The sequence below is a fragment of the Oncorhynchus clarkii genome, chromosome 4 (assembly GCF_045791955.1).
Source record: "Oncorhynchus clarkii lewisi isolate Uvic-CL-2024 chromosome 4, UVic_Ocla_1.0, whole genome shotgun sequence".
Taxonomy (NCBI): domain Eukaryota; kingdom Metazoa; phylum Chordata; class Actinopteri; order Salmoniformes; family Salmonidae; genus Oncorhynchus; species Oncorhynchus clarkii.
This window is the reverse complement of record NC_092150.1, coordinates 87,189,368-87,208,848: the sequence shown is the minus strand read 5'-3', so window position 1 is coordinate 87,208,848 and position 19,481 is coordinate 87,189,368. Positions and strand designations below refer to the sequence as shown.

General features: G+C 42.8%; 1 protein-coding gene across 2 annotated transcripts; it reads left to right on the top strand.

Moving 5' to 3' along the window:
- Nucleotides 1-510: 510 nt before the first annotated feature.
- Nucleotides 511-18,804, top strand: LOC139407412 (delta-like 4 (Drosophila)). 2 transcript variants are annotated; one of them, XM_071151174.1, is made up of 12 exons: nt 511-799; nt 888-1,157; nt 1,287-1,547; nt 2,439-2,496; nt 3,282-3,545; nt 7,031-7,091; nt 7,994-8,124; nt 8,616-8,785; nt 10,483-10,702; nt 12,938-13,691; nt 14,804-14,915; nt 17,700-18,804. In XM_071151174.1, the coding sequence occupies exons 2-12, from the start codon at nt 1,104-1,106 to the stop codon at nt 17,703-17,705; spliced, it is 2,091 nt and encodes a 696-aa protein (XP_071007275.1). In that variant the 5' UTR covers nt 511-799; nt 888-1,103; the 3' UTR covers nt 17,706-18,804. The 2 variants fall into 2 exon arrangements, with proteins under 2 accessions (XP_071007275.1, XP_071007274.1); XM_071151173.1 differs by having other exon boundaries at nt 511-1,157.
- The last annotated feature ends 677 nt before the right edge of the window (nt 18,805-19,481 follow it).

Below are 19,481 nucleotides of genomic sequence, written 5' to 3'. Positions count from 1 at the left end.
ACGCGCACCCTGACAATTAGGTGTAACACAATTAACCGTGAAATTGAGTGGGACCGGACCGATGGGAAACCGGGTGGATGGAGGTTAGGGGCAGTAATTGAATTTCTGCTTTTCATTATAAAGTTTCAGCTTTCCTGTCAATGATAACATTGGGGAAACATTTGTGTGTACAGAAGTGCCATATGCAACCTCTCCTCCTCTTGCGCTACAAATACGTCAACGGATGCCTTGTCTTTTTAATAGTCGCTTGCTCCTTTGGTGGTCGTTCCGTCAGCCAGCCAGTCAGTCAGACAGTCAGCCAGCCAGCCAGTCAGTCCGACAGTCAGCCAGTCAGCATGGCGCAGCGCTGGACTTGTGGGTATTACAATCTGGATATCATTGTTGTTGAAGAGAGGAGGAGGGAGGAGAAGGGGGTGAATAGTGGGCGGTGTTTAGTCTTGATTGACAGTTTATGTAATGAGCAACGCAGCGCGAGTCTATAAATTGGGGGAGACGTCACTCCAAGTGTTCATTCACGAGTAATAAGACGAACGGTGAACAGAGATCCACGAGCGCAGCGCAAAAGTTAAGCACCAAAACAAGTCAATGGTGTGGCATCGTCCTACACGCTCACACACCGACGCTCACAACCGTTGTGGAGTGCTGTACTGTCCTACTGTGGTCAGCGAGGAAGACAGCAGCCCGAGCACAAAGAGAGAGATAGGTACAGATATTGGATTTTGATGTTAAACCTTCATCTCTTTGGATAACCTGGGGATACTAAAACGGTTCCTTTGGCGGGTTGGAACATCCCACAAGGGTTCTAAAAACTATTCCTTTGGCGGTTTGGAACATCCCACAAGGGTTCTAAAAACGGTTCCCTTTGGCGGTTTGGAACATCCCACAAGGGTTCTAAAAACGGTTCCCTTTGGCGGTTTGAAACATCCCACAAGGATTCTAAAAACGGAAGAACAACGAAGTGGAACTCGAAGAAGGATTTATATTTTGTTCTTTCTTATTTATATCCTTTTTCTACCACCACCCCCAACACTTTGGAATAGGGGGCTTTGGAATAAAGGGGATATATTGGCGGGTGACGCGGTTGCCCAGGACAAGCGAGAAGCATGGCAGTTTGGTTCACGTTTATCATCGCATTCAGCACCACGATACTGACACAGGTAAAGAGGAATTCGATAGACACCCCGCAGGAGAATGATCACTCAAAGTAGCCAATTCCAAGCAAAGGGTCTTTTGACTTTGCCGTGTGCGTAATGGTGTTTTAAAACCATCTCTTCTCTTCTTTTTAGGTATTTGGATCCGGGGTTTTTGAGCTCGATCTACATGAATTTACAAACAGCAAAGGATTTCTGGCGAATGGCAACTCTTGCAGGCTCAACTGCAGGACTTTCTTTCGAGTCTGTCTCAAAAACTACCAGGCTGTAGTGTCGCCAGGTGACTGTATATTTGGGAGCGCCGTGACACCGGTCCTGGGGACCAACTCGTTTAGCGTGAAGAACGGGGGCACTTTTGGCAGACCCATCCGACTGCCTTTCAACTTTGGATGGCCGGTAAGACAGAGCCTAGATGCAGTCCATATTATTAGTTTAATGTATGCCATGCCAAGGTCCATGTGTTGTTGTGCAGGCGGGCGGGCAGGAGAGTTGTGATTGGTTTGCAGAGAGAGAGCGCACCAGATATTGGTGATGAGATAAACCATCCCGGTAGCCTAATGCAAGAGCCATGTATTTAGAGAGTTAGAACACGGAGGTTTCTGCATTATGATGCATTTACATGACACTACAACATTCTATAACATTCGATTATCCATCACTAGGTAATGCTGCAGGCCCTTATATATCAGCAGATAGTGGATTGACACACGACGTTGTTTATTTTAAATTGCACCACCCCACTCCCGCTCCCTAGTGGCGCAGCGGTCTAAGGCACTGTATCTCAGTGCTGGAGGGGTCACTAAAGACCCTGGTTCGATTCCAGGCTGTATCACAACTGATTGGGAGTCCCATAGAGCGGCGCACAATTGGTCCGGGGTAGGCCGTCATTGTAAATGCGAATTTGTTCTTAACTGACTTCCCTAGTTAATGAAAGGTACAACTTTTTTTTTAAATAAAGTTTACTAGGTCTATAACACCTTTGCCTCTGTATGACGTACATTTTAGAATCCTAAATCATATAGCCATTCAGAAACAGACCTACAGTTAGTTGAGTGAAAGTACCCACTGGGCACAGACGTCAGTCAATTCAACGTCTATTCCACGTTGTTTCAACGTAATATCATTTCAGTGACGTGGAAAACAACGTTGATTAAACCAGTGTGTATTTAAATTGCGTTCCATTTAAAGTGTGATGATGCATGTCGTTAGACATTTTTTTTATATTGCCTTTTTATGAAATGTGTTTTAAAAACATATTTCTAACGGCTGAATGCGTTGTACTCTTAGGGATCGTTTTCAATGATAATTGAAGCCTGGTATTCACCTTCAGCGGATCTACCTGTAGGTAAGTCGATCTATTCAACGCCACAAGAGGGCGCTCTTTATGCACATTTCACCAACAGGTCCCCTTTAACTAACGCACCTTTAACAAACCTTATCAATAATCAGTATCATCTCACTATTATAGATTCATTGCCTCCCAATAGTTGATTTGTTCCCTCAAACTCAACTTTTGTAGCTCGGCTGCAAAACACCTTTTTTCATTCTTGTGCTCCAACACAATGTGACTTCCTGCGGTGTATTTCTGGCATGGGAACGAGTTGAGGGCTTTGGTGAGAACACACAGAGGCTGCCAAGGCTATGTGACTACATCTTCCTGTATTTTACACCTTGCTCTGTTCCGCCCATTGGAAGGTTTTTGCTGACAGAAAGGAAGAGGACATTTCAATCTGAGTTTATTGAACCAATATGGTTGTTATTATGTGAGTGGATGAGAAGCCATCTGCGTAAGGCCGGGCGGCTTGGCAGGCATATTTCAATCTTATGGTATGAGATATGACACAAGATAAAATATTCAATGTTAGAACAATGGACGATAGAGAATACCGTAACAGGTGTCCTTAGACCATGTTAATTATTTATATGGCCTAATGGAACATGTTTGTAATGCAGACGACTACATGCTTCTGACTTGTCTGTAATAAAACTGACCGACAGCAACCACACCCACTGTACCTCATGTATTTAGTCTTCTCTCTCTAAACCCCTTGTCTTCTCTGTCTCTGTCTCTCGCTCTCGCTCTCTCGCTCTCTCTCTCTATTGTGTTTTCTCTCTGTCCTTCCCTTGCAGACACCAGCAACCCAGAGATGTTGATTAGTTTCTTTGCCATCCAGAGACAGCTGGGCGTAGGGACCCCCTGGTCTCAGAACATTGAGAGCGTCCGACAGACGGAGTTAAGGTATTCTTACCGCTTCATCTGCAATGACAATTACTACGGAGAAAGTTGTTCCAAAATATGCACGCCGAGGGACGACCGTTTTGGCCACTACACCTGCGACCGTGATGGCCAGTTGTCCTGTCTGCCCGGCTGGAAGGGGGAATACTGCGAAGAACGTAAGCAAACCGAGAGAAACCAATCGTTACCAAACCACAACCACACAGAACCACAACTCAACCCCCACTGACCTATCAGAGATCTCCATCCATGTCACATGTCTTTTACCAATATGTTATACACAATCACCATGTCTTCAATGATTACGTTTTTATTCTAGCTTGGTAGACTTCTAGGTTGTTGTTTTTGATGCACTTTGGCTGCTCTGCTTCTTCAACAAGTTTTTAGAGCTTGTGGTGCTGGTACATGTAGTTGTGGTACATGGGTTTTCAGTGAGCGAGTGAGAGGAGTAGCTGTAGCTTCCTTGTATATAGGTAGTCTGTGACCTCTACTAAGAGGTTTGGTTCTGAGAGATGAGGGAGTTGACTTACCCTGCAACTGTAGGGTCACTGGTTCATGCTTGCTTTGATTGTTCCTCCTCAATCGCCGCGTTGGTGGCAGCAGCGAGATGATGCCAGAGTTTATATCAGGTTTTTTGTTGAAATCTTGTCCTGATGCATTTGGGGCTGGCGAGAGAGACACAGAGAGAGAGACACACAGAGAGAGACACAGAGAGACACACAGAGAGAGGCACAGAGAGACACACAGAGAGACACACAGAGAGACACACAGAGAGACACACAGAGAGACACACAGAGAGAGAGAGAGAGAGAGACACACACAGAGAGAGAGAGAGAATGAGAATAGTTTTGGCCCCCTGTATATTAGCTTACTACGGACTCTGCTAAGACGCCTGGATCTTTTTTTTTGCAGGTAAAAGGGCCACAGAAAGAGCAGTGTGAATATGAGAACATTGTTGCCATGCAACATTGGTTGAGGAGGTCATATCTGAGAGCTACAGCATGTGAGAATTCAGCTTGTTATATTAGTAGGAAGTTCTGTGTTTAGGTCCTACAGGGTAAAAAAGAGATGTTTGTTTCTGTTAGAGAAGGCCGACTGCACTGAGCATGTGGACAAGCACAGTAGTTTATCTAAAACCCACAATATGCCCTAAACACAGTGTTAGTTCACTACGAACACAAAAACACACAAAATAATCTGTTCTCTATGTTTTGGACCAGAATTGAATGAACTCCTTCTACAAGGAGAACAGCCAATTGGCAGTAGGACTCATACTCATTACTAGTCAAGAGGTTGATGTGTTGTGCCTCTTTCACCAAAACAAATTACTCAAAGATTGCAGCGAAAACATTGTAAAAAACATAATTGTTCATCATGTGTCGGATTCGGTTGGTAACGGCAGTGAGACAAGGGATCTGTCATCTTCATGACTTCTGTCAGGTGTAGTTCTATTCTGACTGTGGAACCAAATCCTGATCAGGGGCTTCCATCACGTTACGTACCCAACTATCGTTGTAGTATAGAAAGATCTATCTCTTTCTCTCTCTTTCTCTCTCTTTCTCTCTCTTTCTCTCTTTTTCTCTCTCTTTCTCTCTCTTTCTCTCTCTTTCTCTCTCTTTCTCTCTCTTTCTCTCTCTTTCTCTCTCTTTCTCTCTCTGTCTCTCTCTGTCTCTCTCTGTCTCTAACCCCTATAACCTTCACTATAACTAACCCCTATAACATAAACTATAACTAACCCCTACACTATAACTAACGCCTATAACCTACACTATAATTAACCCCTAAACTATAACTAACCCCTACACTATAACTATAACTAACCCCTATAACCTACACTATAATTAATCCCTACACTATAACTAACCCCTATAACCTACACTATAACTAACCCCTATAACCTACACTATAACTAACCCCTACACTATAACTAACCCCTAAACTATAACTAACCCCTACACTATAACTATAACTAACCCCTATAACCTACACTATAATTAACCCCTATAACCTACACTATAACTAACCACTATAACTAACCCCTACACTATAACTAACCCCTACACTATAACTAACCCCTACACTATAACTAACCCCTATAACCTACACTATAACTAAGCCCTATAACCTACACTATAACTAACCACTATAACCTACACTATAATTAACCCTACACTATAACTAAGCCCTATAACCTACACTATAACTAACTCCTATAACCTACACTATAACTAACCCCTACACTATAACTAACAACTATAACCTACACTATAATTAACCTCTAAACTATAACTAACCCCTACACTATAACTATAACTAACCCCTATAACCTACACTATAATTAACCCCTATAACCTACACTATAACTAACCACTATAACCTACACTATAACTAACCCCTACACTGTAACTAACCACTATAATCTACACTATAACTAATCCCTATAACCTACACTATAACTAACCCCTACACTATAACTAACCCCTACACTATAACTAACCACTATAACCTACCCTATAACTAATCCCTATCACCTACACTATAACTAACCACTATAACCTACACTATAATTAACCCTAAACTATAACTAACCCCTATAACCTACACTATAACTAACCCCTATAACCTACACTATAACTAACCCCTACACTATAACTAACCACTATAATCTACACTATAACTAACCCCTATAACCTACACTATAACTAACCCATATAACCTACACTATAACTAACCCCTACACTATAATTAACCACTATAATCTACACTATAACTAAGCCCTATAACCTACACTATAACTAACCCCTATAACCTTCACTATAACTAACCCCTACACTATAACTAACCCCTATTACCTACACTATAACTAACCACTATAACCTAGACTATTACTAACCCCTATAACCTTCACTATAACTAACCCCTACACTATAATTAACCCTACACTATAACTAAGCCCTATAACCTACACTATAACTAACCCCTATAACCTACACTATAACTAACCCCTATAACCTACACTATAATTAACCCCTACACTATAACTAACCACTATAATCTACTATATAACTAACCCCTATAACTTACACTATAACTAAGCCCTATAACCTACACTATAACTAACCCCTATAACCTACACTATAATTAACCTCTACACTATAACTAACCCCTACACTATAACTAACCCCTGTAACCTACACTATAACTAACCCCTATAACCTTCACTATAACTAACCCCTATTACCTACACTATAACTAACCCCTATTACCTACACTATAACTAACCACTATAACCTACACTATAACTAACCCCTATAACCTTCACTATAACTAACCCCTACACTACAACTAAGCCCTATAACCTACACTATAACTAACCCCTATTACCTACACTATAACTAACCACTATAACCTAGACTATAACTAACCCCTACACTATAACTAACAACTATAACCTACCCTATAACTAACCCCTATAACCTACACTATAATTAACCCCTACACTATAACTAACCCCTATAACCTAAACTATAACTAACCCCTGCACTATAACTATATCTAACCCCTATAACCTACCCTATAATTAACCACTATAACCTACACTATAACTAACCCCTGGATATCTGCTGATCTCTGTGTGTTACAGCCATCTGCCTGGTGGGATGCAGTGAAGGGAATGGAAACTGCTCCAGTCCTGGCGAGTGTGTGTAAGTAATACTGCAATTGTGAAAAATGTGTAAGGACACCGGAACGTGTGCGTGTGCGTGTGTGCGCGTGTGTGTGTGTTGATATTTCTCCAAGCCACTCTAATATTCCATGTGATGTCACCAGTGGGATGTAATCTACCGTCTCTCTCTCTATTTCTTTCTTTCTTTCTCTCATTTTCTACCCCTCTCTCTCTATAACTCTAAAACAGTCTTTCTCTTTCCTCTCACTCACTTTCTGTAAGAAACACCTCTTAATCCTAGTTCTCTCCCTTCCAGACACAATTCTCTATCTCTATATCTATCTCTATCTCTATCTCTATCTCTATCTCTAGCGCTCTCTCTAGCGCTCTCTCTAGCGCTCTCTCTAGCGCTCTTTCTCTCGCGCTCTCTCATCCTGCCGAAGTAGCAACTCATCCCTGTTGTTGGGAACATGAGAAAAGAGAGAGCCATTTGAAATAGATGTGTTGTTTACAGGAAGTCTTCGTGACAACAGTGGCACAGTTTTTCAGTTTGTGGATATAGTATAGTAATTACCAGAATGGGTTTGTGTGGAAATTCATTGTATAGTTTGGTACTGTGGACTGTGTGGTCATTAAATGATGGTCTATGCATTCGGAAAAAAAGTATGAAACAACAAAAAAAAAAGAAGTAAGAAATGACTCTATCTGGATATTTTTATACAGGGGTTTTCTGCGTTAAGGGATAAGTTGGGTCCATGTAGTTATAAAACTATTAGTCCGGTTGCCTGCAAAACGCTTCACATCATGGTTGGTTGTAGCTATTCTTAATCACTCAACCAATCAATCCATTCATCACACAGTTAGTAAATCAATGATGTTTTGATAAAGGTGTGGATTTGATGAAGAAACATTTTACCTGAATTACTCTTCCTGTGTCTCCAGGTGCAGAGAAGGTTGGCAGGGTCTGTTCTGCGATGAGTGTAAGAAGTACCCAGCGTGTAAACATGGCACCTGCCAACAGCCTTGGCAGTGTAACTGTAAGGAGGGCTGGGGAGGGCTCTTCTGTGACCAGGGTAAGAACACATCATCATCAGCATTGTAGTTGCACAGAGAAAGGGGCAATCTGACTGTAACATATAAGGAAATATCTGCAATTTAAAAATATATATAATTAAAATACTGACCCTAAAATAATCACCAAAAAATAAAGATGGCAAACTTATGATCTTATCAGGATTTTCTTTTACACTCCTTTTTTTTTAATGAGTCGAAAGGATGTTAGTCGACACATCTATTTGACTGAAGGGTCTATCGGAGTACGGAATGTGTCCACGTACACACAGCAGTGTTCTGGAATACTAGAATGTTGGCTGTCATACTTTTAGAATTCTCAGCGCAGCTCAAACAATTTCTCCAGCTGTCAACACATTCAACTTAATACGGCCTATTGTGTCTCAGAGTCTGTGAACTATGATTTATATTTTTAGTAGTTGACCTTGACCTGATATATTAGCCTATATTTTTCCTTTATTCGACCTTTGACCCCTCCGTTGCTCCCTTCCAGACTTGAACTTCTGCACGCACCACCGGCCGTGTGTGAACGGGGCGACCTGTATGAACACAGGCCAGGGCAGCTTCACCTGTACCTGTCCCCCTGGGTTCACTGGGTTAAACTGTGAGCTGGAGCTGCAGGAATGTGACAGCAACCCCTGCAGGTACGGAGGACTCTGCACGGTGAGTAGTGAGCCCCTCACGAGTCGCTGGATCACCATGTTAGAAGGAACAGTAGTAGTAGTAGTAGCTACAGATATTGGATCTTAATTTGAGCCAGTTTTCTACAGCAGGAAAATAATCCTGCAGCAACAGGACATTTTAATTATTATGTGGATTATGAATAGTGGACATTTTTGGTAGAGATTGATACATTTTTTGTTTGGGCAAATCAAGTCTGACATTTCAAATTGGTACTTCGGAAGCCTTTTTGAAACACTCAATGGTTTGGCCGGATGGAATTTCCTTGTCCCATTGCGCTCTAGCGACTTCTTGTGGCGGCCCGGGCACCTGCAAGCTGACTACGGTCGCCAGCTGGACGGTGTTTCCTCAGACACATTGGTGCGGCTGGCTTCCGGGTTAAGCAGGCAGTGAGGCTTGTTTCAGGGGATGCGTGGCTCTCAACCTTCGACTCTCCTGAAACAAAATACACATCAACATTGCATTTCCTACTGTGAAGGACAATTCTCAGAAACAAAAGAGTGTTCAAATTAAGATCCTACATCTGTAGAGAGACAGGTTATAAGTAACATCCCCTGTAGGAACGGAGGACTCCACACGGTCAGTTAATAGTAGTAGTAGTAGTAGTACTAGTAGTAGCAGTAGCAGTAGTAGTAGCAATAGTAGCAGTAGTAGTAGTATTAGTATTAGTAGCAGTAGCAGTAGTAGCAGCAGTAGTAGCAGTAGCAGCAGTAGTAGTATTAGTAGCAGTAGCAGTAGTATTAATAGCAGCAGCAACAGTAGCAGTAGCAGTAGTAGTAGTAGTAGTAGCATGAGTAGCAGTAGCAGCAGTAGTATTAGCAGCAGTAGCAGTAGTAGTAGTAGTAGCAATAGTAGTAGTAGTAGCAGTAGTAGTAGCAGTAGTAGTAGTAGTAGCAGTAGTAGCAATAGTAGTTGTAGTATCAGTAGCAGTGGTAGTAGTAGCAGTAGTAGTAGTTCCAGTAGTAGTAGCAGTAGTAGTAGTTCCAGTAGTAGTCGTAGTTCCAGTAGTAGTAGTAGTAGTTCCTGTAGTAGCAGTAGCAGTAGCGGTAGTGGTAGTGGTAGTAGTTCCAGTAGTAGTAGTAGTAGTAGTTCCAGTAGTTCCAGTAGTAGTAGTTCCAGTAGTAGTAGTTCCAGTAGTAGTAGTTCCAGTAGTAGTAGTAGTAGTAGTTCCAGTAGTAGTAGTTCCAGTAGTAGTAGTAGCAGTAGTAGTAGTAGTAACAGCAGTAGTAGCAGTAGTAGTAGTAGTTGTAGTAGTAGTAGTAGTTGTAGTAGCAGTAGTAGTAGTAGTAGTAACAGCAGTAGTAGCAGTAGTAGTAGTAGTAGTAGTAGTAGTAGTAGTAGTAGTAGTAGTTCCAGTAGCAGTAGTAGTAGTAGTAGCAAGATGGACAGGTTATAAGAGAGTTGTAGCAGTGGATCTCAGGAGTCACTAGATACCAGACTAGTAGGGACCAGTCTGGTCAGAATGTATGAGTAAGAAAAAGTATGAGCTATTGGTTGGAGAAAGTAGGACCCTCTGACCAACAACTCTCGCTGGCTCTATTTGAATGTTGCTTTAATAAATACTGCATCCCCTTCTTCCTCCCTTTACTGGGAAGGCTTCATATTGACATATTCCCAACGGTCTCTGTTAGATCTGAAATCATTTCCTTCTCTTTCTCTCTCTCTCTCTCCTCCACCAGAACCTGGATGTTGGCTACAGGTGTTCGTGTCCGCAAGGTTTCGAGGGTTCCCACTGTGAACACAGCCTGCTGACGTGTGCAGACTCCCCTTGCTTCCACAGCGGACAGTGCCATCAGAAGGACAATGGTCGCAGCTACACCTGCGAGTGTCCTCCCGGATACACCGGACTCAATTGTGAGAAAAGAGTGGACAAGTGCACGTCCCTTCCCTGCGCCAACGGTAGGCTACACTCACTTTCCCCTCTTCTTTACCCCCCTCAAGTCTGGTTTTCACTGCTCCCCTCTTTCCCCCTCTCCTCTCTCTTCCCCCCTCTTCCTGACCTCCCTTCTCCCCTCTCTTCCCCCATCTTCCCCCCTCTCCTCTCTCTTCCCCCCTCTCCTCTCTCTTCCCCCCTCTCCTCTCTCTTCCCCCCTCGCCTCTCTCTTCCCCCTCGCCTCTCTCTTCCCCCCTCGCCTCTCTCTTCCCCCCTCGCCTCTCTCTTCCCCCCTCGCCTCTCTCTTCCCAACTCTCCTCTCTCCTCCCCCCTCTTCCCGACCTCCCTTCTCCCCTCTCTTCCCCCCTCGGCTCTCTCTTCCCCCCTCTTCCCGACCTCCCTTCTCCCCTCTCTTCTCCCCTCTCCTCTCTCTTCCCCCCCTCTTCCCGCCTCTCTTCTCCCCTATTACCCCATCTTCCCCCCTCTAATCTCTCTTCCCCCCTCCCTTCTCCTCTCTCTTCCCCCCTCTTCCCGACCTCCCTTCTCCCCTCTCTTCCCCCCTCTCCTCTCTCTTCCCCCCTCCCTTCTCCCCTCTCTTCCCCCCTCTTCCCCCCTCTCCTCTCTCTTCCCCCCTTCCTTCTCCCCTCTCTTCCCCTGAATTCCTCAGGCAGGTTGAAAGTGTGGGAGAACGCCTGTACTCTCTCTCTCTCTCCCCTGAATTCCCCTGGGGTTCGGTAGGCTGGAAGTGTTATGGAACAACAGGAATCTGTGGGAACTGTGTGTCTATTGTCCTGGATGTAAACATGTGGTGACTTCTTGTCAGCTTCCAGGAATGTCACCCAACACTGCAGGGTTTGGCTCAATTACATTTTAATTGCAGTCAATTCAGAAAGTACATTCCAATTCAATATTTTCCTAATTGAAAACCATTGAAGAAAATTGCAATTGAAATTGGGATGTCAGTGTACTTCCTGAATTGACTAGATTTGAAATCGAATTGACCCCAAACCTGCATCACTGTACTGTTAGCTGTACTATTAGCTGTACTATTAGCTGTATGGTTAGCTGTACGGTTAGCTGTACAGTTAGCTGTACAGTTAGCTGTACGGTTAGCTGTACGGTTAGCTGTACGGTTAGCTGTACGGTTAGCTGTACTATTAGCTGTACGGTTAGCTGTACGGTTAGCTGTACTGTTAGCTTTAATGTTAGCTGTACTATTAGCTGTTAGCTTTACTGTTAGCTTTACTGTTGGCATTACTGTTGGCATTACTGTTGGCATTACTGTTGGCATTACTGTTGGCTGTACTGTTAGCTGTACTGTTAGCTGTACTGTTAGCTTTACTGTTAGCTTTACTGTTAGCTTTACTGTTAGCTGTACTGTTAGCTGTACTGTTAGCTTTACTGTTAGCTGTACTGTTAGCTGTACTGTTAGCTGTACTATTGGATTTACTGTTAACTTTACTATTGGCTGCACTGTTAGCTGCACTGTTAGCTGTACTGTTAGATGTACTGTTAGCTGTACTGTTAGCTGTACTGTTAGCTGTACTGTTGTCTTTACTGAGTAGAAAGGAAAATAATGTGACAAATAAATATCACAATTACATCCACATTGGCCTGTGTTTGGGGTCAGGTCGACCTTTTGGATAAGTACATTGGCCTGTGTTTGGGGTCAAGTCGACCTTTTGGATAAGCACATTGCCTGTGTTTTGGGTCAGGTCGACCTTTTGGATAAGCACATTGGCCTGTGTTTTGGGTCAAGTCGACCTTTTGGATAAGCAGATTGGCCTGTGTTTTGGGTCAGGTCGACCTTTTGGATAAGCATTCCAGCTCATTATGGTGGTTTAGTGATGAAGGGGATGGTATGATTTGTTCTTCTGCTCCATGTGATGGTTACTGAGACTTCACAATGTAGTGTGACGATTGGAAATGTGTAAGCAATAGCGAAAATTCCACCTAGCCTATCAGAGGGCAAGATGGAGCAATTGCAATATTGTTTAAACTTATCAAATCCTCCACAAGCGTCTAGAGGTTGTTTCCGGACAGGGCCTATAATGGCAAACTGTGTGCTCTCCCCTATGCGTAAGACCCTGACCTCTGAACCCTAACCCCTGAACCCTATGCGTAAGACCCTGACCTCTGAACTCTAACCCCTGAACTCTAACCCCTGAACTCTAACCCCTGAACTCTAACCCCTGAACTCTAACCCCTGAACTCCGACCCCTGAACCCTAAACCCCTGAACCCCTGTGTCTCTCTCTCCAGGTGGTCTGTGTTTGATCCATGGTGGCGTGCGTCTGTGTAGCTGTCGCTCCGGTTTCACCGGCCAGCGCTGCGAGATCAACATCAACGAGTGTGCCGGGAACCCCTGCACCAACGGAGGGACCTGCCTGGACCGCATCAACGACTACACCTGTGCCTGCCCCCCGGGGTACGCCGGCCGAAACTGTGACCGCGTCCTGGACGAGTGCTCCATGCGCCCCTGTCTCAACGGAGGACTCTGCACCGGGGAAGGGGGACCGGGGAAATCCCCCACCACCTGTATCTGTCCCGCCGGCTTCACTGGACCCCGCTGTCAGTTCTTTGCAGTGACCCTGCCAGTCGGTGGTGAGAGGATCAACGGAGAGAGCCAAGATGGCTTCCAGTGGGCGGCAGTTTCCCTGGCTGTAGGGCTGGTTGCGTTTCTGGTGCTGCTATGCATGGTGGGGTTGGCTCTAAGACACATCCACAGGCAGATGGGCAGGGACAGAGGAGACCGGGAGACCATGAACAACCTATCAGACGTACAGAAGGATAACCTTATCCCCGCCTCCCAGCTGAAGAACACCAATCAGAAGGTTGTACTGGAGGTGGACTGCGAATCAGAGAAGTCAAATTTTATCCACAAGAACTATCACTTGGACTATAGTAACGCAAAGTCGAAGGAGTTCAAGGATGATACGTCGCAAGAGGATAAAAGACTAAATCACATCTACGAGAAGTGTTTAGAAGAGAAACTACAGATGAGTGAAATGTACAGGTAAAAGAATGTACATGTTTCTATAAATTTAAGGTTTCTATCTTGATCTACAAACATGGCGATATACCTTGAGACCTATGGCTAGGCTACTTATAGCGCCTGGTACCATTGCTACACTAACACTCCAGGAAACTGTTTCCTACATGTGTGAAAGGTGAAAGGTTGTGCGTTCTGGATATTATTTCTATAGGCAGTAAGTCTGTTCATTGTGTAAGTCGCACCAGGACCTGAATGCAACGGTTTAAACCCTGCCACTTACGCTCCCCCCCCCCCCCCCCCCCCCCCTGTAACATAGACGCTGGGAGTCGAGAAGCAGTTTAAAATCACAAAGAACGTGGAACGATACAACATAGGAGTAGCGTCTAGATATGAACAAACAGAAACAATACTGCCTGGGGAAGGAACCTAAGGGGGGGGGGGGGGGGGGGGGGGGGGTGTCAGATAAAGGGGAGGTAATGGAGTCTAGTTGTGATGTAATGATGAAGATCAGGTGCGCGTAATGATGAAGCTCAGGTGAGTGTAATGGTGATGCCAGGTGCGTGTAATGATGGAGATCAGGTGCGCGTAATGATGAAGCTCAGGTGCGAGTAATGATGAAGCTCAGGTGCGTGTAATGGTGATGCCAGGTGCGCATAATGATGATTGCCAGGACCGGTGGTTAGTATCCCGGCGACATCGAACGCAGGAGGGAAGGAGCGGGAGTAGACGTGACGACCCCATATAGCTGTAGGATCTTAATTTGATCACTCTTATGTTGCTGAGAATTTCAGGAAATGCAAACTTTTAGTCTATTTGAGTTTGTCACTTCCACTCTGACATTTCAGACTTGAGTCACCCTAACAAAAAATGTATAATCCACATTTCCTGTCGCTGCAGGATTATTTTCCTTCTGTAGCAAATTTGCACAAATTAAGATCCTACATCTGTACCCATACTGTATACACACGTACACCTCCAGGTACACACACACACACACACACACACACACACACACACCCACACACACACACACAGAGAGAGAGAGACAGGAGACAGACACAGTTTAGCCATATGCTTCTACTTTGTGTCGTTAAGGTAGGCTAACAGTGTGTGTTGACTTGTGTGTTTTGCAGTGAAAAGGAGGAGTGTAGGATATCAACGATATGTTCCCCTCGAGACTCTCAGATCTACCAGTCTGTCTTTGTTATAGGAGAAGAAAAGAGGGAGTGCATCATAGCAACAGAGGTAAGACAAGAGAAATACAACAGCAACAAAAAAAAGTACTTATCTGAAGTATTTCATGTCTTATAGTATCAAGGATATTTATGGTTGCTGATGTTTCGTTTTTTTTTTGTTTTTTTTTTTCCGCTTTATTTTACTTCAAAATAAGACAGGGCGAGATACTGTAGGCCTATATAGCAGGGACTTCAGAAAGCATTCACACCCCATGACATTCTCCACATTGTGTTGCCTTACAGCCTGAATTTAAAATGGATTGAATTATGATGTTGTGTCACTGGCCTCCACACCATACCCTATAAAGTCAAAGTGGAATTATGTTTTTCCAAATTAATACAAAAATTACAAGATGAAATGTTTTAAGTCAGTAAGTATTCAACCCCTTTGTTATGGCAAGCCTAAATAAGTTCAGGAGTAAACATTTGGTTAACAAGTCACATAAATTGCATGGACTGTGTGCAATAGTGTTTAACATGTGGGGGTACATCTTTGTACCCCCACACATACAATTATCTGTAAGGTCCCTCAGTCGAGCAGTGAATTTCAAATACAGATTCAACCACAAAGACCAGGGAGGTTTTCCAATGTCTCGCAAAGAAGGGTTCCTATTGGTAGATGGGTAAAAAAAAGCAGACATTGAATATCACTTTGAGCATGGTGAAGTTATTAATTACACGATGGATGGTGTATCAACACACCCAGTCACTACAAAGATACAGGCGTCCTTCCTAACTCAGTTCCTGGAGAGGAAGGAAACTACTCAGGGATTTCACCATGAGGTCAATGGTGACTTTAAAACAGTTACAGAGTTTAATGGCTGTGAAAGGAGAAAACTGAGGATGCATCAACAATATTATAGTTACTCCACAATACTAACCTAAATGACAGAGTGAAAAGAAGGAAGTCTGTACAGAATGCAAATATTCCAAAACATGCATCCTGTTTGCAACAAGGTACTAAAGTAATAGTGCAAAAAATGTGGCAAAGCAATTAACTTTTTGTCCTGAATACAAAGTGTTATGTTTGGGGCAAATCCAACACAACACATCACTGAGTAACAATATCCATATTTTCAAGTGGTTGCTGCATCATGTTATGGGTTTGCTTGTAATCGTTAAGGACTGGGGAGTTTTTCAGGATAAAAAAAAACCTAATGGCACAGGAAAAATCCTAATGGAAAACCTGGTTCACTCTACTTTCCACCAGACACTATGACATTAACTCGCCCACTCAGGAACATTCACTGCCTTCTTGCATTTCCACTGTATATTTGACCTTGTGTTTTAGGTCATTTTCCTGCTGTCAGGTGAATTCAAGTTTTGACTTAAATCTACTTGAAAATCTATTGCAAGACCTGAAAATTGTTGTCTAGCAATGATCCAACAACCAATTTGACAGAGCTTGAAGAATTTAGAAAAGAGTAACGGGCAAATATTTCTGTATTTACTTATTTTTTCTTTAAAAAAAAACATATTTTCACTTTGTCATTGTGGGGTATTGTGTGTAGGTGGGTGAGACCCTTATTTTACCAGGTAAGTTGACTGAGAACACATTCTCATTTACAGCAACGACCTGGGGAATAGTTACACGGGAGAGGGGGGGGGGGGGGTGAATGAGCCAATTGGAAGCTGGGGATGATTAGTTGGCCATGATGGTATGCGGGTCAGATTGGGATTTTAGTCAGAACACCGGGGGTTAACACCCCTACTTTTACGATAAGTGCCATGGGATATTTAGTTAACACAGAGAGTCAGGACACCCGTTTAACGTCGCATCTGAAAGACGGCACCCTACAGTGACAAAAACCAATCCCAATTTAATCAATTTTGAATTCAGGCTGTAACACAACCAAATGTGTAATAAGTCAAGGGGTTTGAATACTTTCTGATAGGACTGTCTGCCAAGTCAGTATAGGTGGAGTAATCTTATAATGCTCTCTCTAAACTAGAAAAGGGTATCAAATCACTATCCTTTAAACTGAAAAATGTGATGGTCTAAGAAAGGGATACGTTTTTTTTCAAGTACAGGAATATGGTTTTGATACCTTTTCAACTTTACTGTGTCTCTCAAACCCTATGTCTTAAAGGCCCAGTTGAGTCAAAAAAATGGGATTTCTCTGTGTTTTATGTATATTTCCACACTATGAGTTTGGAATAATACTGTGAAATTGTGAAAATTATGATACTACTCTTTTAGTGTAAGAGCTGTTTGAAAAGACCGCCTAAAATTTCTGCTCGTTTCAGTGGGAGGAAGTTTTGGCCTGTCTGGTGACATCACCAGGCGGTAAACTAGTTAATAGACCAATAAGATAAAAAAAATAAAAATTAAAACCTCTCTGCCAATAAGAGCTCATTTCTAGGGTTTTTCCTGTTTCCACTCAGACCACTCCCAGACAATTCTAGCTAAGTTCTTGCTTGAGAAATTTCCCTTCGCTAAGAAGCAATTAAAAAAAAAAAAAATTGACCATTTTAATTGAAAACAATCACAGTAAGGTACTTAATTATTACACAGAAATGACTTGATATTGAGATAAAAATGGCTGCATATTGGACTTTTAACACCGAGGTGCTGAGTGTAATTGAGGGAGGATGTTACCAAGCAAAACACAATGGCGATAGTATCCCAGCAAGAATAGATTACACAACTTTTGTGATTGGCTTATATGAGTGTTATTATCTTGGGACATGTGTGCAGTTTCCCAGTTCATAGAGAAAATGGGAATGACGGCTCACTGTTTTCCCCAGTCCTCGCAGCTGACCTCTAACCTTTTCATCTTCCTCTTCCTCCCAGGTATAAAGCTGTGTGAGGTAGAAAAGTGAGGGAGCGAGAAGGCGGAGGAGAAAGGCAATCAAAGGCAGAAAATATTTTTCTGGATTGTTTACAAAGAACCTGAGGAGAGACTGAAGATCTGTTTCTGATGTCACTGCTGCTCTGGAGCACTAGAGAGACGGGACCATGGAGAAAAACAGAGAGACAGAGAAGAGAGCGGAATCTCTCCTCCGTGAAACATGAAAAAATGAAACACTCTAGACTGAACTTTACTGAACTTTAACATTGACCGAGTGTTTGTATACAAAATGTGTACAGTTCACAGTCATGGACCTATTAACTTCTGGGAACAAATGGTTAAATGAACTGTTAAATGACTGACTGAACTGCACTGGGTGTGGAGGGGACTGGTAGAATGTCATTAAGCAAAAACAATGAACCTGAACTGAACTCATCCGTCCTTGGCAGCGATTGGAGGAGAGAGTAGGTGAAACAGGAAAAATGTCCGTAGCTCATAGTTGAACCCTGATCCCTCAGTTGACCCTTGACTTATCTCCAAGGGTAATCGTGGTGACTCACGACAGCCAACTAATCAAAATGGAGGTGCCTGAGATTAGACTGATCTTTAACCCCTAGCCAGCATCATTGACTTGCTATGCAGGGTCCAGGGTGGAGCTAACTCAATGAAGATCACCCACTGACCGCCACGACCGACCAGCAGTCGAAACCACAACAGACACAATGAGAACGATGAATCTCTTGACTGAACAAACAAACAAACAAACAAACAATCAAACGTCTCATCGTTCAATCTCTAGAAACAAAAAAATACTTGGTTGGACTTTTCCGGACTTTTCCATTTCATGCAAGATGGTGAAAAGATTGTATGTCCAAAATTTACTAGAAGCCTAAAAGAGTGTGTTTGGATGCTAAAAAAAACGAAACCCTTGTCTCTTCATGGAACATTTGATCTACAAAAATAAAAACAGAGGCGGAAAATACACTTTTTTGAATCAACAGTAATTTGGAGGTTGCGTGCACTAAATAGGATATATTAATTTAAGACGCGACAAATAAGTCACAGAAGCGTAATACTCAGTTCTGTGCCAGCAGTAGTCCAAGAAAACAGGAAGGGAACCGACGGATAAGTTTATATTTACAATAATCTCCGTCCCAAATGGCACTCTATTTCCTATATAGTAGTGCACTAAGTAAGGACTTAGGGTGTAATTTGGGACATAGACAATAACAGCCCTGCACTAAAGAGACACAAAAGGATTCCTAAAAGACACTGTCATACCACTGCCTGCCTATAATGACTTTCTGAAATTACAGAACCAATAATGTCAAAAAATATAATTAAATGATGATTATTTCCAGAGTTTAATTTAAATATTGGTGAATGCTACAACTGCTCTTTATATGTTTTATAATATTATTTTGTATATAAGGACCAGATTTCTGAAGAATAAAACATTTTCATTTCTTGTTAATAATTTCTATGCCAGTGAATGAAAAGTGAGATAAAAAAAATTGTGGTGTTTTTTTTTAACAATGAAGAAAATATTACTGATGCTGGCTCTTCTATTGTTTTTCACCAAAGTGATTATACATTTTTATTAAAGGGAGCGGTAGAACCACAGACACCCTATTACATCACAGAGTACATTCCATTTCTAATATGTAACTCTATGGATAGAACGATCCAAACTGTTAGACTTGACCATACACAAAACCTACATTCTCTAACGCATCTGAAACACACAGTCAACAACCTTACCAAACGTGACAACAACTAAACGC